The sequence below is a fragment of the Diprion similis genome, chromosome 8, assembly GCF_021155765.1.
Source record: "Diprion similis isolate iyDipSimi1 chromosome 8, iyDipSimi1.1, whole genome shotgun sequence".
In the NCBI taxonomy this organism is placed as follows: Eukaryota; Metazoa; Arthropoda; class Insecta; order Hymenoptera; family Diprionidae; genus Diprion; species Diprion similis.
In genome coordinates, this window is record NC_060112.1 from 12,907,579 (window position 1) to 12,930,839 (window position 23,261).

Consider the following 23,261-nt stretch of genomic DNA (forward strand, 5'->3'; position numbering starts at 1 on the left):
CAAGGAGATATAAACAGACTCCTCCGTGCAGGGCTCGCATGTACCAGCCCATAATACGCCCAGGATTAGCTCTTTAAATTAATCGATGCGATTATGCGTAATCAGTAATCACCGACTGATGTCGGCGTAAGTTTAGGATTAAAGTTGTTACTCACAAAGGGAGTCATTTTTCCATACCTACCATATATACCTCTGCATATAACGTACTACGTATGGTACGGTATAATAACCACGGGTATTACCAAGAGCTTCAATCATTCCTCGGATACCGTTTAATTCTCGTAATATACGTGCCGTTGTGCGGTTATACAGCGTTGATACGCCTTTTTACATGCATTATTCTTTTCATTTTTTAGTTAAAATTTTATACTTCATCATATTCCCAAAGTAGGTGTTGTTTAATCCCGTGGCATTCTTCCGGTACATGTCGGTAAGACTACGTGCATTATTCACTGACAGAAGATAGTCTTTTCTCAGCCGGTCCACACCTGGATCACGAAACTATCTTGAAATTAATCATAGATGTATAGGTGTTGCGAAAGTTAATACGTTCTTTTCTTCATTATTTGAATTCGAAGAAAGTGAACTAGGATAAAAACTTTCGGTACGAAATAAGTGAAAATCTGTTGCGTGCGTGACAGTTTTTCCTCCATATCCTTCAATCTGTCTGTTCGTTAATAACCGTGAGGAAATACATTGATGCTACCACGCAATTTGTAAATTCATTTCGTGAAAAGTGAGCGAGGAAGATAAGTTGCTGCAGAAATCCATAGCACCATAATGGCCTTCCATTTCGTGACGATAGACGTCCGTCAAAAGTTTATCTTGGCACAGAGGATATAGCGGCCTGTCGTTCGCAAGGCCTATATTTTTTTCTGACATTCAATTACGCGGATCTCTATTTCCGGGAGTGAAGTTTATAGCTTTCGCTCGGTTCGTCAGGGACCATGCATCATGGAACGCGCAAGACATCACGAACCGATACATGACGATAATCTCATGACAGTCCACCTTGAAGATCAGCATGTAATAACAACGTCGGTCATTCATCAAATGACGAGTCATCGAAGCGCAGAAGCATTAGGTACTCGAGGACAAAAATAGCCGAGCATAGCAGCAGGAATCGACCCGCAGGCTTAGGAGATGAATAAAAGCGACTGCTTTGTGTTACACTAGGTTCTCCCACGCGTTTTATGATCTGGGAAGAATGAGAGAACGCATTTGTGCAGCCTAGACCGTAATATCTTTCATTCTCACGTCCTTGCGTCGGTTGCACCGAGCATGCTGACGTTGTGCATGCATCCATCCGCGTGCACAGCTAGAGGCTAAAGCGATGGCATAATAGAATATCCAGACACTCGAATCCGGAAATACAATACGAACGGGCTGGCAAGCTTACATAGCAATTTACACGCAGCACGGCGCGTAATTGAAGCAGCTAATAGATTTCAGAACAATCCTGATCGCTCGGCTCATAACTTGCCTCGCCGAGAATAAAAGACGAGACTCTCGAGGCTATCGCGACTCCTCGGCGATGGATCCACCGGTTGTTATCCTACAGCAGCCTCCTGGATAGACTGCCACATGCGGGAACAGAGAGATACCGACTATGAGGCAAGGATCTGTGCCACCCGGTCATTGGTGAATGTACCGTACGCCGCAGCAGCAGCTCGGTGTGACGACGCTACGAATGTGTACTTTACGCGAGTCTTGCACGCTTCACGCATCTCCGTAAGACCTCGTCGTCTCGGGATATGATATGAAAGTTCGACACTCCGTTGACTCGGTGAACATTGATTCCAGACAAAGTATAGAAAGATACTTACTGCTTTGCAGGGGCAAATATCGGCTGCGTAGCAGCTATCCTGTCCGACAGTGGAAGAAAGTGTCTGGTAGTCATCGCGACGTTGCTTTTGTATCCTCACCGGGTTCTTAAATGTGATTGATGAGCCAGACACCGACCGCTGAAATTCACAGACCCATCTACACTTGGTGCTGCGTGAAGGAATTATTTTGCAAGAGAAATATGATGCTGTTTGTTTATGTGTTGTAACTGTATCAACCCTGTGAAATTTTTAATCATTAAATTTTACTTATTGTTCGGAAAGAAATAAATAAAAAAAACACACGTCATGCTGATCACTATGATTTATGAGTATGGTTTAATCGATATGAATAGCAATAGCTATTCAATTTGCAGCCCTGCTTTTTATCCTTAAACCTGTAACGTTAGTTCATAATGATAATGATAGAATGGTGACTAAAGACAACGCTTTTGAAATCATAGTTTGCTGAAAAAACGGTCGGCCAATCACTGATTGACGTCACCGCGTCTGCTAAAGATCGTTATTTTGAACGGCATCAATGAATTTCCATTGCTAAATTCTTTCGTCCAATTTGAAATGATAGTCGAATTATTCTTGCCACTATTCCGATCAACACGAAGTGGGGCTCAATAATTTGCGAGCGACGGAAAGGACTTTATAGCTGAAATGAAATTCCAAGTGAGCTGATCATCGCCATGTTGAATTTTTTGTATCAGCGTTTCAATCTGAACGTTTTACCCTTTTGATCAGTATACATGCTTCACTCTTGACGAAAAAGAAGACGTAAAAGTTCGTTTTTCCCTTTTCCGGGATTACCGTAATGGCAATAAGATGAAGGTGTACGTTGTGCATAGGGTAAGGGTATCGTTGATCGTGCACATACCTAGAAGCGGTGATCGGTCAAACTATGGAAGAAATGGGTGAGCGGGGAGCTGGATGGAGGATAGAAGAACCTGGAGGTGCGTTGGCGTCGGCGGTACCCACCCAGCGTTCTGCGTTGGTGTGAAACAATCGGCAATGCATACCTGAGCGTTCACCATGCGCCTATCCAATTACTCCTAGCTAATTAAATTCAACAAAGCGTTCGACGTTACGCGGTCACCTTCCGCGACGACAATCTTCCGCGATCAATTCAGATAGTGGGCTATAGCTATAGGCACTGGCTGGTGTTGTATGCACACATACATATATCTACCAAGAGCATCTATATACGTATATATGTATGTATATATATATATATGCGATTTACACCGGTTGGAGAACTTCGCGTGTAGCCCTGCCGTACTCCCGATACGCGATTAAATTGCATCCGGCAATTAATTTTTTCAACCAACGGGCACGAGTATTATATCTGCAATCTGCAGAAGTCTTCTTCCCCAGACCCCAAAGTTAACTCAAAAACTAAAAGGTTTGCGATTATCTCGACTTTCCGTAGCACAACGTGCACTGCTCAAAGATGCGAATCAAACGATCTACACGTCGGCGATCGCGCCGTTTCCTATCCTATACTCGTCCGCGAACGCCGGAAGTTGATGCTATAACGTCCGCTATCGGATACCCGGTTCGGCACGCTGCGAGCTATTAAAACAGTTCGGAAAACTAAAATAATGATTGGCGGAGGTTCGACCCGTTCGAAGAAATAGACACTGATCTATGAACAAGTTGCGTTAGGTACTTAGCTAATTTAAAAGTTATAAAAAGCTAGCTTCTTTGTTGGGGATAATTTTTAGCGGCATAAAATTGTAATTTTGTTTTGAAATTCGAGTGACACTAAAACTTGCGTAATTATCAAAGCGTTAAAGTTCTTTTCTTTTCCTGAAAGAGTTCTGTGCTATGAACCGGGATTACGAGAAGAAATAACGGTCAAGAAAAGAAAATTTCATCCTCGGTGTAGAATGCAGAATGTTTTTTTTTTTTAAGTTTTCAACTTTTATACAAGCCAAGTTCTGAATAATGTATTTTGTATAAATTTACCGGTGAACTGAGCTTGCTGTAGTTAATTTAACAGCCCATCTCACTTTGCACGTTCGTAAAGCTGGAGCGTCCCTCGGGAGCGGAGATTTCTCGGGTCACTGGTTTTAAGGGGATATTTCAACTGAAACAACTGGAAACGTTGGATCCTCTCGAAAGCACTGATACGACTCTCAGCGAAGCACCTGAGAAGTGCAATTTAACAGCTGTATTTTATGATACACTACACGTTTCCGGGTGAAATCCGATTATACGGTATATAACAAATTTATGTCTCATCGTGAAACACGCACACGCGTATAATACGCGCCGGCAACTGATACGGTAGGTATAAAATATCCATATATCTACGATGAACTTACAAAAGCTAAACATCATCTCGCAGATTCTGAATTTTTACGTCTAATTACAAGACGTTTAATTAATAACAGTTGATTGATGAAGAATTTCTTCTAGACACGCTAGTAGTTCGAAAATATCTCGTTAAGATATACGCGTCGTGTGAGGTCAGGCAGTTGGAACTAGTAACGAAATAACACGAGTGGATAACGTCAAAATTTTACTTCCCTTCTGCGAAGCCTCACTTTTAAGTGTGACCCCAAGTTAATGCTGCAGAAGTTTCCAATTTTCCCAATGAACCTAGAAGCGTCTGCAACTCCTCTGTCTATGGCTACTTGAGCAATAAGTGGATCGTCATCTTCCCTCGGTTCCGGGGACCGTCCGAACCCGTAAATAGCTGTGACAAAAGGGGGTTACAGCGTAATATTATCGGCACTTAAGGGGATGTATTCAAGTTGTTTGCTGGTTTTGACATTCAACGTCTTTTACGGATTCTGGTGATATAGGTCATGAAATTTCTACACGGAGTCCAAACTTTTCCTTCTACACAGTCTCACAATAAGGATTGTGTGAGTAAAAATTCACCACCTACCCCTTATCTCTTTTACAAATCAGATTGTAACAAATGATTCAGATATTATTCAGAGCCCAGCTGTGATGGTGTTTAATTGATTTTAAAAACATTTTCATAAGCACTCCGCCAAGTTTCTATATTGTATATACTTTACAGTTTGTCGAACCCGGCGCTGAAATTCCCTTCGGCGAAGAGAGGCAGCAGTTCTAACACATCCCCTTAAACGAAACGTCAAAAAATGATAGAGATGAATCGGCAGAATTGAGCTCACCATCATCATTATTATTATACCTCAGCCAAACCGTTTCGTTTACTCCAATCAGTCCTTTCGATCCATCCATATTATGACATATTTCAGCAGGAATTGGTCTCCTAAAGTCTAGTGGATGTTATATCCTTGGCAGGTATGCGCGCGGCGCAAGTGCCACCGAAAGGATTAAAGGAGCAAACAGGAACGCGTTTCTGGATCGGGGCCAGATTGCCCCGTGAATCAACGTTGACCGGGAAGATCGAGGATTGCACGGAGGATGGTGCGGAACAGTTACCTACACGACATTTATCTGCGCCAACACACTCGCCCCTTAATCCATTACAGTCCACTAGGTATAATGCACTTCGTTCGTGTGTGTGTGTGTGTATGTGAGAGCTGTCGCTGAATGCAAGTAGAGAATCGGCGTTCGCGAGGAATCCTACGGACTTTCACTTGTCCTCGGGGTATCGGAGAACGGAGTCGACGGCGATGCGGAGGCGCGTCTTCTTCGATCCGCGTACTAGATAAGAGGAAGTCTATTTGCACTGGAGCCGAGATCGAGGGTTGAGGAGAATCACGGTGGCTTCTAACCGCGACGCGTGTTGCGAGCGTGTAATGTAGGTATATTTTGATCCTTAGGAAGACGAAGGAGAGGCCCGAGGGTATTATGCTGGAGGTGATTAATTGCCTAAAACTTTTGAACCTTGCACCCGATCTCGGTCCGCAATTAACGGTACCTACACCAACTCTACTCCTCCTAGTTTTGACCGCCAGGGAACAACCGCGCGGTTTTGTGTCACCGGAAGTTGCGTAACTACCGTCGCATGACTCTTGCACACTTACAGTACATGCCTAGTGCAGCCAAAGAATAAATTTTGTAGAGAATACCACGGCAGCGAGGCGCCCCTGCGGTCTTCATACATTGCGGTGAAATTAAATCTTCTCATCGTTGTACCATCGGTAGGTGAAAAAACCACGAGCCAGGGTCTGCGGTATTCAATCAACTGTCCGCGCTTCTTGACGAGGTAAAGATTATTTTGTTTTTTATTTCTTTTATTGCTTTTTTTTTGCCCACTGCTAAATTGAGACGGAGAGAAGTGAAGGGACAAAAAGGAAAACACGATATTGAAACGGATTAGGCAACCGGCGGTGGACGGTTTTAGAAATGCGTAACGGTGAATTCGGCAATGCAGCTGAAAAAACGAACCACGTACCTAAAAGAAAACTGTATATCCTCAATTCGGAGATGCACCCCGCTGATTTAGGGGAGCGGGACAAGCGTCGTTCAAGCTGTCGACAGTTATTGCAGCCTGAGAGAAGCTAACTGCCAACTGCCGGCGAAGTTATAGTATAATGACGTCGATTCGTCCGTGGGTAGAAGAACTCATCTCGAAGACTTTCACCTCAACTCTGTGCCGGCTAGGTTTATTCATTCGTTTCCGCAAATTTAAGTTTCTACAATTAATCATGCGTATATACCCCGCGGCCACGAGGAATATCGGTAAACAGTGACCTCGAGATTTCATAGAAGCTGCACGGATGATTAGGTGTGACCGTACCGGTCGAAAGTGGAAATGAAGAAATGGAGAAAGGATGATGGGCCACAAATTACTGGAAGTCAGAATACAGAGGAACGAATGACCCATCACGCGAGATTAATAACAGTTTTCGGATCACCACCGGCGGCAGGATGGACCAAGGTTAATCGTTTCGCGAAAGGTCGTTGAGCAGAATAATGGTCCAACCGCAGGAACAGATGCAACGTCTTGTAGGATGTTATTCTGGAAGAATTAGAGAAGCATACGAAACAGTATCGAGGATTTCTTTTTTTTTTTTTTGTTGTTTCGTCTACACATGCGGTTGGAAATATCAAAAGCAGCAAAAACTATTAGTATAATTGGATATGTTTAAAAAAAATTTGCCAGTTTGACATTAAACAATCGATTATAGTGTGTCACTAGATTTCAGTGAATTTAATAATGTCAGATTTCCGTCGATTCCAACACAAAATTACAATCACCACTGGCTATAGTTGTACCTACTTATGAGGGGATGCTGAACGGAACACTCGGCAGTTCTTAGGCCTGTATAAAAACAGGCCTCAGGCTGTCTGGAAAATATAATGGACCATTAGGCAATAATCACCTATTTATCCGAGTTAAGAATCGAGACATAAACGTCCGCCTATCGACTGGTTCGAGTAATACTGAGCCGTGGGCGAGGGAAAAATGTGTAAAAATGTGTATAATTTTTTTTGCATTCGTATGAAAAAAATAACAATAACGCGGACTGGCAGTAAGAATGCGAGTTGATTTCTCGACAAAATCTCGGAAAGACTCTCTTTTACTTCACCTTTTTCCATCTTTTTCATCTTTTCGCCGCCCAGAAGTTGCAATTAGTCTTCAACTGGTACCACGAGCCAGAGTCAGCTTTTATACTGAAGAAGAAGCGAGCCGATCTGGAAAAAACATTAATAGCTTCCAAGTTGAGTGGGATCTGTTTAATTTTTATTACTATACGAATGGTAGTTGCCTTTCGTTTTGTGGAACGCGCATTACCAATCTTCCTCGTTTTTACCCGCGCGCCTGAAAATAAACCAGACTTGTTGTAAGTATATACCTACAACATATGTACGTACAGGTATACATTTATGCAATTCCTATTTGTCTCGTAATTCGCGAACGGCGTAAAAGTAAATTTGAGAAAGAACGCTCGTGACAGCCGGCAGCTGAGCGACGACGGCCGTCGCCGGAGACTCTGTAAGCCGTCGAGGGTGCCAAACGGTCTAAAATGAAAGCAGCGATAATTCTACTAAGATGACTTTTTTATCGCTCTCGTCTTGACGTGCAGCCGGGGGGACCCCCGGAGTAGGCATCGCCTGGAGCGCAATTTTTTCCCAACCTGGCTCTTGTTTTTACGCCTCCGAGCTCAAACTGCCGTTTAATTACGGACATACGCGTACATACCTGTACGGACCAGTTTAAGACGGTGCGAGCAGCGACTTTTTACAACACATAATCGAGTGATTGGGGAATCGGTGTATGGTTCAATGACAAGCCGTTTAATTTTCATTGGTAACGCTTTTCGTTCTTACAGTATTTTTTCTAAATTCTCTCTATAGTATGAGAAATTATTTTTGCCTCAATAAATATTACTATTATACATCCATGTACAGATTTGTAATATCTATAGTCCATGTAATTGACAAATGTTAACGCTTTACCGTCTTTTTTCTGTCTGTCTCGCGGAGTATATGTCTCTTGTCGAAAATGATGAGTTGACCAAACTTTTTTTCTGAATTTCAAAATTGCAGATAATTATTTAAATAATATAGTTCCCGGCGTTCGAAATTTGGAATGCCCCGACATCGTCTACTGTTTACAAAATGTGTGCATCGCATGTGTATCGAAGAAAAAAATTTGTCTAGCTACGGTAGCGCCATATGTTTCGGATGTTCTGCTGAAATTGGTATACGTTTTTTTGCCACTTCCTTTTCTGCGAATCTACTGTGCCCAATCTGCGATTTTGCTTCTTAAGATCTTACAGGTATTCTAGACTCTGCTACAGGAATCTCTAGGAGCACCTGTCTGGGCCATTTTACTTTTTTTTACTCGAATATATACTAACGTAGAAACTTTTTCTAATGTCCTCATAACTCATTCTGCAATGAAAAATGTGTCGAGGAAACGTTAACGAAAAATCCACCAGGATGCAAGGTGTTATTTTGTAATACACATATTACAAGAAATGTTAATTCACGAAATTTAATCAAGAATGATGTCTGATGTAATTGAACCAAATTAGGAAACGAAAGTGACGAAACGACATTAGAAAAATGGAGAATCTGACGGGTTAAGAAAAAAATTATATTACACATGTCGGTGTAATCTTCTTGAATAAATATTCTACTCGAATAATGGTAGAAAACACGTGTTTGTAGAAAGAAATTTTGACGATCTTGCAGTCTGAAATTTATGCAAGGGAATTCTAACGGATAAAGTCTTGGAAGAATCAGAGAATTTCAGGGAGATTAAATCGAGGGAGTAAAATTTTCAGTCGGCAGGTACGTACCTTGGCGAAAAACGATAGAGCCGATAAGACAGCCGTTTGACAGTGGAACGAATACTCACTTAGGTACTCGAAGATCAGCGCGTCTCAAGTGTAGCCTGCAGGCTGACGAGACGATCGGTGGGATTCGCAGCCCGTCGAGCCGCACAAGTGTCGAAATGCGAACCGTCAGCTATTTTGTGCCGGTTCCTAGATGCACAGATGGGCCGTCGTAAATACCCTTCGAGTTCTTACCGGCTACTCTCCGACGCCCAGCGGGAAGACATCTGCGAGGACCAGACGGTGCCTAAGCTCGCATCGCAAGGCCGTGTAATTGATACAGTCATTACCGGCTTGTACCTTATACCTCGCATTATCCTGGCGAGACGACGACTCTCAGAAGTATAGTTTCAAATTATACTTCGATCATTTTTGTACGCCCTTTTTATTTTTTTTTACAGCTGCAACGGTGTTACGTGATGAGACGTCTTGAGATCAAACGCTTCGTCGGTTCGATTTTGAACATCGTCATCTTTATTTACGAGTACACGTTTTATCACCCAATTAAAATAAACGTCCTTCTTTCATCACTTTCTCACATGTTTCTGCGTTTTCAATTCAATAAGCTGGGCATTGGCTTGTTCGTGGCATGCCGGTGGATTGCGAAGTAACACGCATCGTTCTCGGATCGTTGTAACGTAAGACGAGGTCATTTTGACGTTTAAACGTCACGGTGTGTATAATTTCCACTGATTATAAACCCCCGATACCTCGAGGAGGCGAGGAATTTCCTCATTTTTATGTCTTCGCGACACAGACACTTGACTGGTGTAAAAAACTTGCTTCGCTAAATCGTTCCACAGTCAAATCTGGGGCATTCGTGGTTTCCATTGTGAGCAATCACCAGATGGTAACATTGAGCAACTCGAGGCGAAGAGGAAGTTGACGACCGATTTGCAATGTTACCATTATCATTATGAAGGGTTCGTTTTCATCGTCAATTGAATTGCCACGCTCGATTATACCGAGCCCATAAAAGATAGACTCTGGAGCCGGATCGTGTTCGGAGTAGCTTTTGTCTCGGAACCGTTTTCCTCACGTTTTTTGGGACCCTCTAGCCACAGACGAAGGTTGGCAATCGTCGACATCGCTTTTGATGAACTTGGCCAGCCCCGTTACAGCCGGTTCAGTAATTCGTAGGTCACCATGATTTCTGAGCTATTTAGCACAATTCCTTGCGTTACGATCGGCGTGAACGATCCAAAACCCTGAAACTATGTATGGCTAAGTCAGTAAGGTAGTAAGTGAAAAATTGGGCCAGTGGAAAAACACGATTTCCTGCACGAAGTAACCGAGTGCAGTCATTTGTCGATCGCGTTTATAGCCGTTCTGGCCGTTTACGACGATCCTTGTCGGCGGGTCGCGTTTTTTGAATAAAATTATTCTTCGTTTTTTCTCGCCGTTTTGCATCATTTTCTCCTTTTTTTCTTTTCTTTGCATCCCCCCCCCCCCCCCCCCCCCCCCGGGAGTTAAACTCGGACTCGGACGAATTAGATCCAGGTAGACGAGCCACGGCTATACATACAAGAGCGAACGAAACGGCCGCGTCGAGCTACACGCGGCAACTCTCTATACTATACTTTTCATAATTGCATCCATATACAAGGTGGTCAAGACTAAAGTGGCATAAGTCAGGCTTGTTTTATTCCAGAGAAAAATAAATCGGTTTCTCGTTCCCACAAGCTTTTACTATACTGCACAATAGTGATACAGATATTGTGATTTGTGTATACAAGAGATTCGAGGCGCATTTCTTTCGCAAACAAGCAAACTTTTAACTATTATCGATATTTCTGGACTCTCGGTTTTTATACCCTCCGAATGGGTATCCCAACAGAGAAGAATTGCATCGAAATATTGCCAGTGTACACGCAATCTTTTTTTCTCTCAACATTTCAGAGAGTCAAACAACCTTCGAACTCATCCATATTATAACGTGCAACTATTTTCAATAACAATTAAAATTTCTTCAACCAATTCGATCAATTTATTTGTATCATATAATTATCACGCATTGTCTCAGACTGACAATAGAATCGAATGAATCTCATCAGTAGTAATTAGTAACTGCATTGTACTGAAATAATTGAATGGGACATACTTACTTTAATTACATTCAGCGTATTTTAGTATAGTAACATGATAAACCTTTGTATAATTAAACTGCATTTTAGCAGTGCTTATTAGTGTATATACACATGAGTTATGTCTCGTGAACTTAAATGGTCAAGTTAAGAGTACTTGACCACGTAGTTTCATTGCAAGCCGTATGCAATGAAAAATATAATTTCTATGTGACACCTGTATTACATGAAAGCTGTTTATTGATCGATCGATCAACTCGATAGGGTAGATAAATACAGTAATCTGCGAATAAAACATAGAAACGAGTAGTTAAGTGATATGATTATGTACGTGTTATGCAGACAGACGGTGAAAATCAGAGGCAAAACAACGATAGAGATAGTTTTCAATATATCATCATTATTAATCATTCAATGTGGTTTTGTGACATCATAATATTGACAATTCATCTATTTACATGATAATAATAATAATAATAATAATCATAATAATATTAATAATAATATTAATAATAATAGTTAATAATCATAATCATAATAATTATACACGTCTACTACAAATATACAGAATTTTTTTTATACAAAAAGTTATTATACTCGAAGTCTTTACAATGTGATCTATACCATAATTTATACGAGATGAGTTTCGGGGGGCCGGGGGTTCAAGGACGAAATAGGAGATTGGAATAAGGGAAGCGCTGCAGGAAGGGATGAAGAACGCCAATCCAAAGTCACCTGCGATCGGATTTTCTCACCCTCTACCTCTCTCTATTTCTCATTCCCTCTCGCAATATCAAAATTGCGATAATATTTGAATAACATATCAGAGAATGAGAACAATACGAGTTGAAGTACGATTTTTGAGGAGCTGCAGCATAAATGCGGATGCGTCGACGCGTATGTCAATTAATGTACATATATATATATATATATTAATATACTATGAAATGAAATTGTCGAAAGAAGTTATACGCGGTAAGTACAAAATATGACAAACTGTTTCACTAGGTCATTTATATATAATATCCATGTATAGTGTATGCATTATAATGACGCAAGATTAAGAAATCATAAAAATTTCAGCTTTTTTCCTTTCCTTTCGTTACACGTGCCTCTATGCATTGTGGGTAGTAGTAGGGTAGTTTTTTTTTTTTTTTTCTTTTAGTAGCACCCCCGAACCAGCCCGATCGTTACTCACAATCAAATATATAACTATAACTATATATTATATAATGAAACCGCATCTCGTTAGCAAATTTATACGCCAAAATTTTTGGCTAGTCAGATATACATTTTACATTTATTTCTCACCCCCCGCCCCGCGTATATATCACGCATGTTACATTACGCACGCGGTTAATTACGTTATTATTTTTAAATACAATAATACAGGCCTGCACGATCGAGCTTAGTTCGAGTCTACATGACTTAGTTGCTACAATAGTATTTGTTATTCGATCATTTAATTTTTACTTTATTATTATTATAGATTTTTATTTTACGTTACTTAATCATTTTTCTTCATCTTTCATTAATATTATTTAACAGGAACATTAGCGAATCTTTGTTCTTCGTCTTCGTATGATAATGATAATTATAGTAATAATAATAATAGTTGTTACAATAATAGTAGTAATAATGTAATAATATTAATTATCATAATCATCAAATCTTCAACTTCATCATCGTTTTACAAATAAATAATTGATTAATAACTATAATTTTCACATTAAAAAAAAAAATAATAATAAAAAAACACATAAGCAAACAAACAAATCGAAACCGGGATAGCAGGTATAATCCAACGAGGCGCATTACGTAATGACATTATTATTATTATTATTATTACAAAGTCACGCATCACCGTGCCCATGGATCTGATCGTCCGTACCTATAAACACGATCTAACCCCCCCCCCCCAACGTATGCAAGTGGAAAATATCGTACCTATATATTCATGCAAGGGATCCAGCTGACACGGGTTGATGAGAAAAAATGAATAATTTCAAATGTTTTTTATTCCCCTTTTCATGATCGCACAGAGATTCGAACGGTGTATAGATCGACAAAATCATATATACATATATGAAAATTAACTAGAAAGGATCGATTCGTCGCGTCGTAATTAGTGCATATTTTCACGACTGAAGAGTGATTAATCGTTCAAGAGACATTTCTATGTATATATGTATATTATATATATATATATATATATATATATATATATATATATCATGTATAAAAGATTTAAGTAAGAAAAATAAAAATAAAAATAAAATAAAATAAGGAAGAAAGAAACGTAACATTTTACAAAACTTTACATAACTATACAAGTGTTGGGGGGTTAATGTTTTTCTTCCCCCTCTTTGTCGGAGGGAGAGAAAGGGAGAGACGGGGCGGAGATCACACGTTTCGTTCACGTTGACGAATTCCCGTGGCATGCATATCGTGTCTTATCCGTATTACACACATATACGACACGATATGTGATTCGTAGTAAGTATAAATCGCGAACGAAACGAATATGTACGTATTACACATATTTCGTAACAAGTTTATAATACACATATTATCTATCGTTTATACCTATTAAAGAGTGATATTGTATTACAATATAAGTTCCGAGGCGGCTACGTTAATTCGTTTTTTTTTTTTTTTTTTTTTTCTTTTTCTACAGATATAGCAGCTTACTTTAACCGTTTTCGCGAGGATTATTCGAGTAAGAAACAGGGCGGGTTTCGTTGGCCACGCGTGAACGAATTCTACACGTGTACGTGTGAAGACACACACACACACACCGATAAAGAACTTTGCGACGACGACGACGTCGACGACGACCATCTTTTTCGCCCGCACATCACAGCCAAGCTCGAGCATCCGTTTCCGTAACGGAAGCTATCGTCATCTCTCCTCTCTATACACGCGTCAACGAGTTCCCGCAGCTACAGTCACACACGCGTTTGTATATATATATGTGTGTATACACACGCATAAGCGTATGTATATATATTATATACATTTGTGTGTGTGTGCGTCGTGTGTGTCTGGCAAGGGGGAGTTTGGCAGCCTAGTTTTACGAGCATTTCCGGGAGAAACCCACGACGACCGAAGTCAAAAGGTTATACCACAGAGGGTTGAAAGGTTTGAGGGAAAGAGAGCGATAAAAAGAGAGAAAAAAAGGGGGGGGGGGGGAGGGAATATAGAAGAGAAAACGAAAAGGTGACACACGCAAGGCCTCGGATTGTGTGGGCCACCCTTTCGGTTAACTGGAATTTTTCTGGAATCTGCACAGTGTCTCAGGACTCACGAGGGGTTGTCTCTCGCTTCCCGTCGTTTTGACAAATTCCTGTGTATAAGCTCTTTTCCCTTTCTCTCCCTCACCAGCTTTACGTAAAAGGTTCGGAATTGCGGACGGCAATCCCGATCCTGCTGGAATTAGTTTCTCCAGGATCAGCTTATATATTATAAATCATATCAAGACGAAGAACGCGTGAAAACTAGGGTGAAAAAAATGGTCATGAGAATTTTACACCGATCGCAAAGTTCTTTCGTTTACTGGCATACGTCTCTGTATATATATATATATAATATATATGTATACTGAAAACTATGTTTCTATTCATATCTATATAACTCTCAGCTATAAATCGCGGTTGCAATAATGTGTATAATGTGTACGCATACATGTACACGCATGTAGATATATGTTGCAGAGGCAGGCATAATTTGTTTTTTTTTTCTTTTCTATATATCCAGGTTCGAGACCAAGTGTTTTTGAAATGTGAATGAATCGATGATTAAATAATACGTAGAGAAAACAAACAGTGTATAAAGACAAAACGAAGCGTTGCACGGATGTTGTGTGACAAAAATAGAAACAAACAAACAAATAAACAAAAAAAAAAAAAAACACGAAAAACATAATTTCTGAAAGTAAAAGACCAAAATGAACGAAAAAGAACCTGTTCCATTTCCTTCCGTATATCACTAGTAGTTACGTCGACTGTCATCTTTCGCGCGTGTAGGTATATCAGTATAATGTATATATGTATGATGTACGTAGATGAAAAGCAATGGTAGAGCAGTAACACAGCGACATTATTAGCAGGCGCGTAACGTGCAAAAATGTAAAGAAATATGTATAATAACAATGCATATTGTTCTTCTTGCACGATAACCATATGCGATTGAAAATTAATAGGATGCTAGTGATAATAATAATAATAATAATAATATGATTATTCGATACGATAATAATATTAATAATAGCAATGATGATGATGATGATAATAATAATAATAATAATAATAGTAAATAACAATAATAATAAATTAGTTCTGTACAGGGTGCTTCAAGCATGATAATATTAATATGCCTAGAGATCGAGCCGCGGTGCACCAGAGGAATTAAATTTGAAGAGAGAAAAAGAATTATGCAATAATAAGGTCGTAAAAAACAAAAAAACAGTGCACAATTATCGCGGCAAAAAAATCAATACCGGAAGTCGTCAGTTGTTGTAAGCGATGTGCTAAGTGATGTGTGTATATATATATATATATATTGTATATAAATAATACATGTATATATAAAATACATGTATTATATATACGACAGGTTTCCTGGCGGTGCACCCATGGATTTCGTCGTCCTTCGGCTCTGGTTGTGTATACCTACATATACACACGTGTGTGTGTGTATATATATGTATACATCTAGGCGCGCTATTACGCGCGCGTTATTATAAATACACGCATATATATACGTATATATTTATACAATACATACATATACAAGTATACATATGCATATATACATTCACATATATATTCTTTTCTTTAATAATATAATATATTTATAAATATTGTTGTTGAAAATATTCGGCGCATTCACGCGCAATAATAATACACTCGCACGCACGCACGCACGCACACATACGTAGGACTTACACGTACAGAGGACACACACAGCCGAATCGGAGACGATCGACGCCGTCGTCGCAGACACACCGAAGCCATTCGCCGCAATTCGTGGTCAAGTTGAGAAATAATTATAATAGGAAGAGACGAAAGAGAAATTTTATAATAATAATAATAATAATAATAATAACATTAATAATAATAATTACAAAAAAATACGAAAGAGGAAAGAAAATAAAAGATGTGTAGAAAAATAATCGTAAAAACAAACAAACGAATACATATACATTATATAGTATAGAACCGGGGGAAAAAAAATATCTGGTCGTGATATATATATATGCATAATACTTATATATAAAAACCTATAATATCGAAAACTGCGTTCTTATTCATCAATAATTTTTTCCTTCGTTCAAAGTTCAGATAAAAAAAAGACGAAAACAAAACAAAAAAAAAAAAAAAAAAAAAAATTCAATCAGTTCCGTGTGTTTTTCGTTTTTCAATTTTCATAATACGAGGCCGGAGGAGAGAATAAAATTTTCGAATTTTTTTTTCGTTTTTAAATTTTTTTTTTTTTTTTTCAAATTTTTTCTTTTTTTCCGTTTGTTTTTGTTTTCGTTCTCCTTTACGTTTTCTCCTCCCGCGCGCGCACCTACCACACATTACCGCACAAGCACAATATAAATGTAAGTGTAGGCTAGACCTCCGTCGCGAGCGTCGCGGCGAGTGAGGCGTCGTGCCTGTAATGATCGTCGATAACGTAGACGCCCCCGGCGCCAGCGGCGGGATCGACACACGTGGAGTCCGCGATCGTCGCCGGCGGCCTTTTCAGCAGGGGTGGTTCGGCCCGTTCGCAGCAGGACTGCTGCTGATCGGCGAACATCGAGGTCCTCTTGGCCTCTAGTATGCAGTCCTTTTCCTTGAAAAGGTGGGACGCTCTATGAGCCGCGGCCGCCGCGTCGATATTCAGCTGTTTCGTCGTCCTCGCGTTCGTCCTGACGTCCTGCATGACGGGTTCCGGTTTGTAGCCGCCCCCGCCGCCGGAGCAGGACGAGTCAATGGTGCAGTTGTCGGTCTGAAAGGACGAGTCGAGGTCGTCCCTCGTCACGTTGTTAACACTCTTGTTCGCGGCCCCCCAGGTATTTTTTATCATGTGAGGATCGCCGCCGCCCAGGGAACAGCTACCGCCGCTCCTCTTGCTCATGCTGCTGTGAACGGCGTTCCTCTCGTTCTGCAGCCTGGCCTCCTCGTCGGCTTTGGCCTGTTCCCGCTTCTGCCGCCTCTTCATGCACATCACGGCGACGGCCGCGACGAGAACGAAGGCCGGGACCGCCGTCGAGAGGGTGGCTATGACGACGACGTGCTCGGTCGTGAGTCCGGCGTCCCTCGCCTCGGCGGATGTCACCGGTTTCGATATGTTTCCGGTCCAGTAGCTCGGCCCCGAGGGTACGGCGGCCGGCGGCGCCCCGACCTCCTCGGCGCAGGTCTCGCCCCGCCATCCGTCGACGCACAAGCAGACGAATCCGTTAACCCTGTTCTGACACGAGCCGGAATTCTGACACGGCGCGCTCCTGCACTCGTCGACGTCCACGCTGCAGTCCTTCCCGGAGAAGCCCGGCTTGCAATAGCAGACGTAGTCGTTCGTCCCGGGCACGCACTTGCCCCCGTTAGCGCACGGTTTAGCGACGCAGTAATCTACCTTCTTCTCGCACAGCTTGCCAACGAAACCGGGCACGCACTGGCACCGAAACTCGTTCACGAGGTCTATGCATGTGGCTCCGTTCAGGCAGGGATTCCCCAGACAGTCGTCGACGTTCTTCTCGCACCTCTCGCCGTCGAAACCTGGCGGGCATTTGCACCGGTAGCCGTTCAATTGATTCACGCAGGTCCCCCCGTTCGTGCATGGATTTGGCGAACAGTCGTTGATCTGGGTCTCGCAATCGGTCCCCGAGTACCCGGGTGGACAGTGGCAGACGTACCCCTTGAGAGAATGGTCCTCGCAGGTCGCGCCGTGGAGGCAGGGTGAATCCCTGCAGGCCGTGGACTCGGACTCGCAGTGTCTTCCTCGCCATCCGGGCTGGCAGGTGCACCGATACCCCGTCTTCCCGATGCCCAGGGTCGCGTTCTCCGTGCACGATCCGCCGTTCCGACAGGGATTCGAGCTGCAGTCCTGCAGCGAGGTCTCGCAGTCCGTGCCCTTAAACCCTGGCGCGCACGAGCAGGTGTAGCTGCCCTGACCGGTGTTGAAGCAGGTGCCGCCGTTCATGCAGGGCTTGTGATTCGTACAGTAGTTCAAATCCTGGTTGCAGAATAGCCCGCCCCATCCCTCGTCGCACAGACACTCCCAAGGCTTTTCGCACGTGCCGTGAAGACAGCCCGGGTAGCGCTCGCACTGATCGCAAAGCGCCCCTTTCCATCCGCTGTGACATCTGTAACGAAACAAAAATAAGGATTCCCTCGTTAGTTAATCGGCGTACGTTCCTCTTCGAGTCAACGAGAATATCGATCAGCCTACGTTTCAAGAGTCCGCGTTAAACACTCTTTACTTTTCATTTCACCGGGCATTGACCGTCGATACGACGACACGATAAACCCTTCGTTCGGTGCACCGACGAATTGGAAATCGATCTACGCACCCGACAAACGGTTCATAGAATTTATTGTACATTCCGCAGTGGTGTTCTATAAGTCGTAATATTGAGAGAGCAGTAGGTACCTAATCGTATCCCTGAAAAGTGTATCGCGTTCGCTGGTCGACTTTCGTCTTATAGGTGAACCGATCGCGGTCTATTACAGCGATAAAAAACCTATTCTATAAAGAAGAGATGAATACAGGCATGGATCGCGGATAGATCGAGAGCAAAAGAGAGAGAGAGAGAGGGGGGGAGAGAGAGAGAGAGAGGGTATTGCCAGCTTCGCGCACCACCGTGCAAAGGTGGATAGAGGCTGTAACTCAGCGGAGATGAAGGCGGAAGGGAATTGAGGTGGGGTGGGGAGAAAGAGCGCGAGAGAGACGGAGAAGAGAGGAGGGGAAAGAGGAGTAGAAGGATAGTGGTCGGCCATTACATTGTCCAGGAGAGAACCTCTCCTGTGGCAGAGTAGTAACAGCGTTCATGGCGATGAAGACCGTGCATGTATATGGTGTGATGGCCGTCGTATTGCACATGCATGTCCGTGCACACCTATACCTATACGCGCCATGCTGTGGAGCACGGAGCAAAGAGAGAGAAAGAGAGAGAGAGAGAGACAGAGAGAGGGAAAGGGAGACGGAGATGAAGAGGAGAGGGACACAGAGAAGAGGACTCTACTACCCGTGGAGGCGATGGTTGGATAGTGGCCGGAGGAGGAGAGGGAGGAGGAGGAGGAGGAGGAGGAGGAGAAGGAGGAGGAGGAGAGGGGGGCCATGGAGTGGTGTTCCCACGGTACGAGCCTGGCGCAGCCGTTCAGTATGCGGGTCAAGGAAAGGTTATGCTCCTCTGTGTGGCTCGCCGAGCCCACTAATACCATCCGCCGGTCGGCGATGTTCGTTCGACCGCCCCGGTGCCGCCTGAAACACACCGTCGTCATCGTGCACCGTGTACAGAGTATAACACCGTATGACTCTACGGAGAAGACGGAGATGAAGATGAAGATGAGGATGAGGATGAGGATCAAGACCGCGAGAAGAAGATCTTTGGATCGTTGCGTGTTACAGGCTGTTAGTATAGAGAGATATATGTAGGATATATAGGATATAAGTTTGGACAACTATGACTCCTTGCACTGCAGGTGCTACGCAGTGTAGACTGATGATAAAAGTTTCCAAAAATCTTCATCGCGATTGAACATCGTTTCGCATCGCAAAGCAAATCAAGACGTAAAATTTTTTTACACTTTACCATCTCGTTTATAGTTAAACAAACGCGATTAAAATTCGCGATTTCGAGATCCTCTTCTGCGTGTTTTTCACCACTATATAGGTATTATCATGCCATATGGTACACATTACCATATATTCAAAGACTTCTAATGGATTATTAGTTATTTGACATATACGTAAATAAATACACATTTTTCATGTCCGTCAATAAATATCAATTAAACGAACCTATCGTTTTCAACTGCTGATACAACATTGAACTTGACTACGGACAGACACGTGTGACTCTGTGTATGTGAGTGTAGTATACTAAAACGCGGAGAGAACATGCGTAGCCGTGTTTGAACGTGGGGTGGTTAAAAAGAGATATTATTTGTCAGAAATATGTAAATGGAGGGGGGGCCGTTGATCCACGCGGAGTGAGCATAACACGAGAGAGATAGAGAGAGAGAGAGAGAGAGAGAGAGAGAGAGAGAGAGAGAAAAAGAGAGTTCGGACGGGTCTACGCCAATGGGGGGGATAGTCGCGGCTGGGTCGCGCATCGGTATTCAGTTCTCATTCGGGTCCCCCCGATAGACTTGAAAAATTTCAATTAGCTGTTTTACCTCATCCATGGAACACACAGTCGCGTAGTTGGGTGTAGGTATATGCAGGTACGCATAGGCGGGATAACACACGACGGTGCATCACGACACAGTAAACACACGGAGGTAATTCGAATAGGGCCGATCCCACAACTCTCCGAAATCCCACGGTGCTGCAGGTGCCTCTGTACGCAATATATATACGTATACACACACCATTCCGCATACCATCAGCGCCGCTGCCTATACCTACATACCAATGCAGGATAAATACCTGCGTACATACCTACATAACCGGTCGTTTATAGAACTTTATCGTTTTGTAATTCGTCGCGACAACCGCGTCCATCGTCCCTCCGTCCGTACATTCGGACCGACGACGACGACGACGTTCCTCTCTTCCGCCGGGTCTACATCATCCACCGCTCTAAATGGCCACGAGTGTCCCGCGCGGCGGGGATTAATCGCAGATTAGTCAGCACAGAGTAAAAAAAAAATATATATAAAAAAAAAAAAAAAAAACAACAACAAGGACACGGAAATGAAATATGTTCAGCACGGAGAATCAGCGATTAGAACGATCAAGGGTGAGGTTCAAGATGAGTGTAGGAATCAGGGGTTTAGTGAAACAATTAAAATAAGTATACAGAACCGCGCGTCTCGGTGTCTGAATACCCGTAGAAATCGGACAGACAGACATCAAAGCATCAAGCAAGCCCTGCGGAGAGCTAACGGGACAATTAACCCTGGCTCGGGTAATTAGATGATTGAGTTAACTCCAAACTTGGCCCGAACCTATCTCTCTCTATCTCTCTCTCTCTTTCTCTCTCTCTCGTCGCTGAGATTTATGTCTCCCGGGCGGCGCGCGTTGCGCGACGCTACGTTACGTACCCTTTCTCTTTCTCTCTATCTCTCTACCCCTCTACCCCTCACCACCTCTCTTTCTCTCCCTCTGCACGCATGTAAACGCTGCACACGTCACGCAAACGCACACATTATAGGTAGGCATCGTCTACGTACGTTACGTGCATTCGCGTACTAGAGGTGGATAATACTTTGTACCGCTTGTAGGCTAACCCGTGAAATATTATACGTTTTATATATATATATATGAATATGTGTGTGTGTGCGTGTGCGTATAAATATATACATATAGACGTGTACTCTCGAGGCGAACGGTTCCGAGCTGAGACCGTCTCGTCATTCTCTCTGCCGCTGTGCAGTAATAGGTGGAATTAAAGGGGTGTCTATCTTCACCGAGCTGGATGTACTTACTATACTTATACTGGGTGGTTGCGGCTTACTTGTGCTTATGACTACTTGCAGTTCGCTCCACGCTGCTTGATACGTACCCACATGCTATCTAGCCAAGACATATTATACACCTACAAGAGTAGGTAGAGGTATACACGTACGCATGAGACGAGAATAAGATGAGAAAAGCTTGAAATACGAATGATACAAATTTAAGCTCTGAGTGTTCCTTTTACTTTAGATTTGAAAACGCGTCGTCGGGACAAAGTTTAATTAACTTTTATGCGTACAATATCCGTCTATGTATTCACATGCAGGTAGGTACAACGCGTTAAACGTAGTTATACACGGAATAGGCGCCACGACGTGACATCGGTATGTTATAGGACTGGTCAATCGGAGTACATATGTGTAAATATATATATATATATATATATAGATAATTACTCGCGCATGTATGCATATTGTATAATACTCACATGCATTCGTTTGGCTGACTGCAGTGACCGTGCTGCTCGTCGCATCCTGGCAGACAGTGAGCTGTAACACAGAAAGAAAGAGATGCAAAGGTTAATTCAAGCGCTACGTGACATTTCGAGGCTGACGAAAGCACTGCTTCAATTTTCACGCCACTTCGTTCCCCAACCCCATCCTCCTTTCTTCTATTCTCTTCGCCGTTACATGCAGCTTCTCGCTCTCACGCTATACACATACATTATCATCGTCATCGTCATTATTATTGTTATAGCTTTCAGTCTCATTTCTCCGTATTTGTATCTCGATCGGTATTCCACTATCTCGACTGCTTACAAGCCTGTAGAAGGAAATGCGTCGTATAAATAGGAGGTGTAGGTTATACAACACGAGTGAACATAGGGGGTTTAAATTGAAAATTATGTCACGTCTGTATCACCCCCGCTCATTATTTAGCCGCAAATATACTTGAAGATATTTAGTTGGCACTTTGCCACATCTCTAGACAAATTCAGTTTTACGTATATTGTGTATGAATATACGAATACATGAAAATTGTTGAAAATAATCACTGGAATGTAGAACAATTATTGTCGAATTAAACTAACGTAGATCGTTAAAAAGTCAGGATATCTGGCTGGGAGGAAATTTCTTTGTGTGGTTTTATCGGCTTCTGCAGAAATTTCCACTCGAAGACGTATTGATGAATTTATTATAGCTCCGCAGGGAAGAAGATTCAGAACAATGCTGTTTGATAGCGAAACTGATTGCGAGTCGCGGCAACTTCAATGCGCACCGGGGATAACCGCGGTCGGTTACAAGGGGAAGACGAGATCCTCACGACGACCTTGGAAGCTAAGTACACGGGACCGCTCGACTATTTTATTTATAGTCCATAGCGGCACCACGAACCACGACGACGACGACGACGACGACGAGACCGAAAAGACCGACGGAATCGCAAAAATTCCTCACTGCTAACGCGAATACCTTCGTCGAGGAGGATCGCGGTGGTTCTTT

At 42.5% G+C, this 23,261-nt stretch overlaps 1 protein-coding gene across 1 annotated transcript in view; it reads right to left on the reverse strand.

The window, feature by feature from the left end:
• Window positions 1–16,676: 16,676 nt before the first annotated feature.
• The window catches only part of LOC124409313 (neurogenic locus protein delta-like), a 29,961-nt gene continuing 23,376 nt past the window's right edge, over window positions 16,677–23,261 (reverse strand). Inside the window, exons 5-6 of the mRNA XM_046886854.1 lie at window positions 22,247–22,307; window positions 16,677–18,499 (exon numbers count right to left, since the gene is read on the reverse strand). Of these exons, the coding sequence (XP_046742810.1) occupies window positions 16,768–18,499; window positions 22,247–22,307 (1,793 nt within the window). The 3' untranslated portion in view covers window positions 16,677–16,767. The remainder of the gene's footprint in view (window positions 18,500–22,246; window positions 22,308–23,261) is intronic.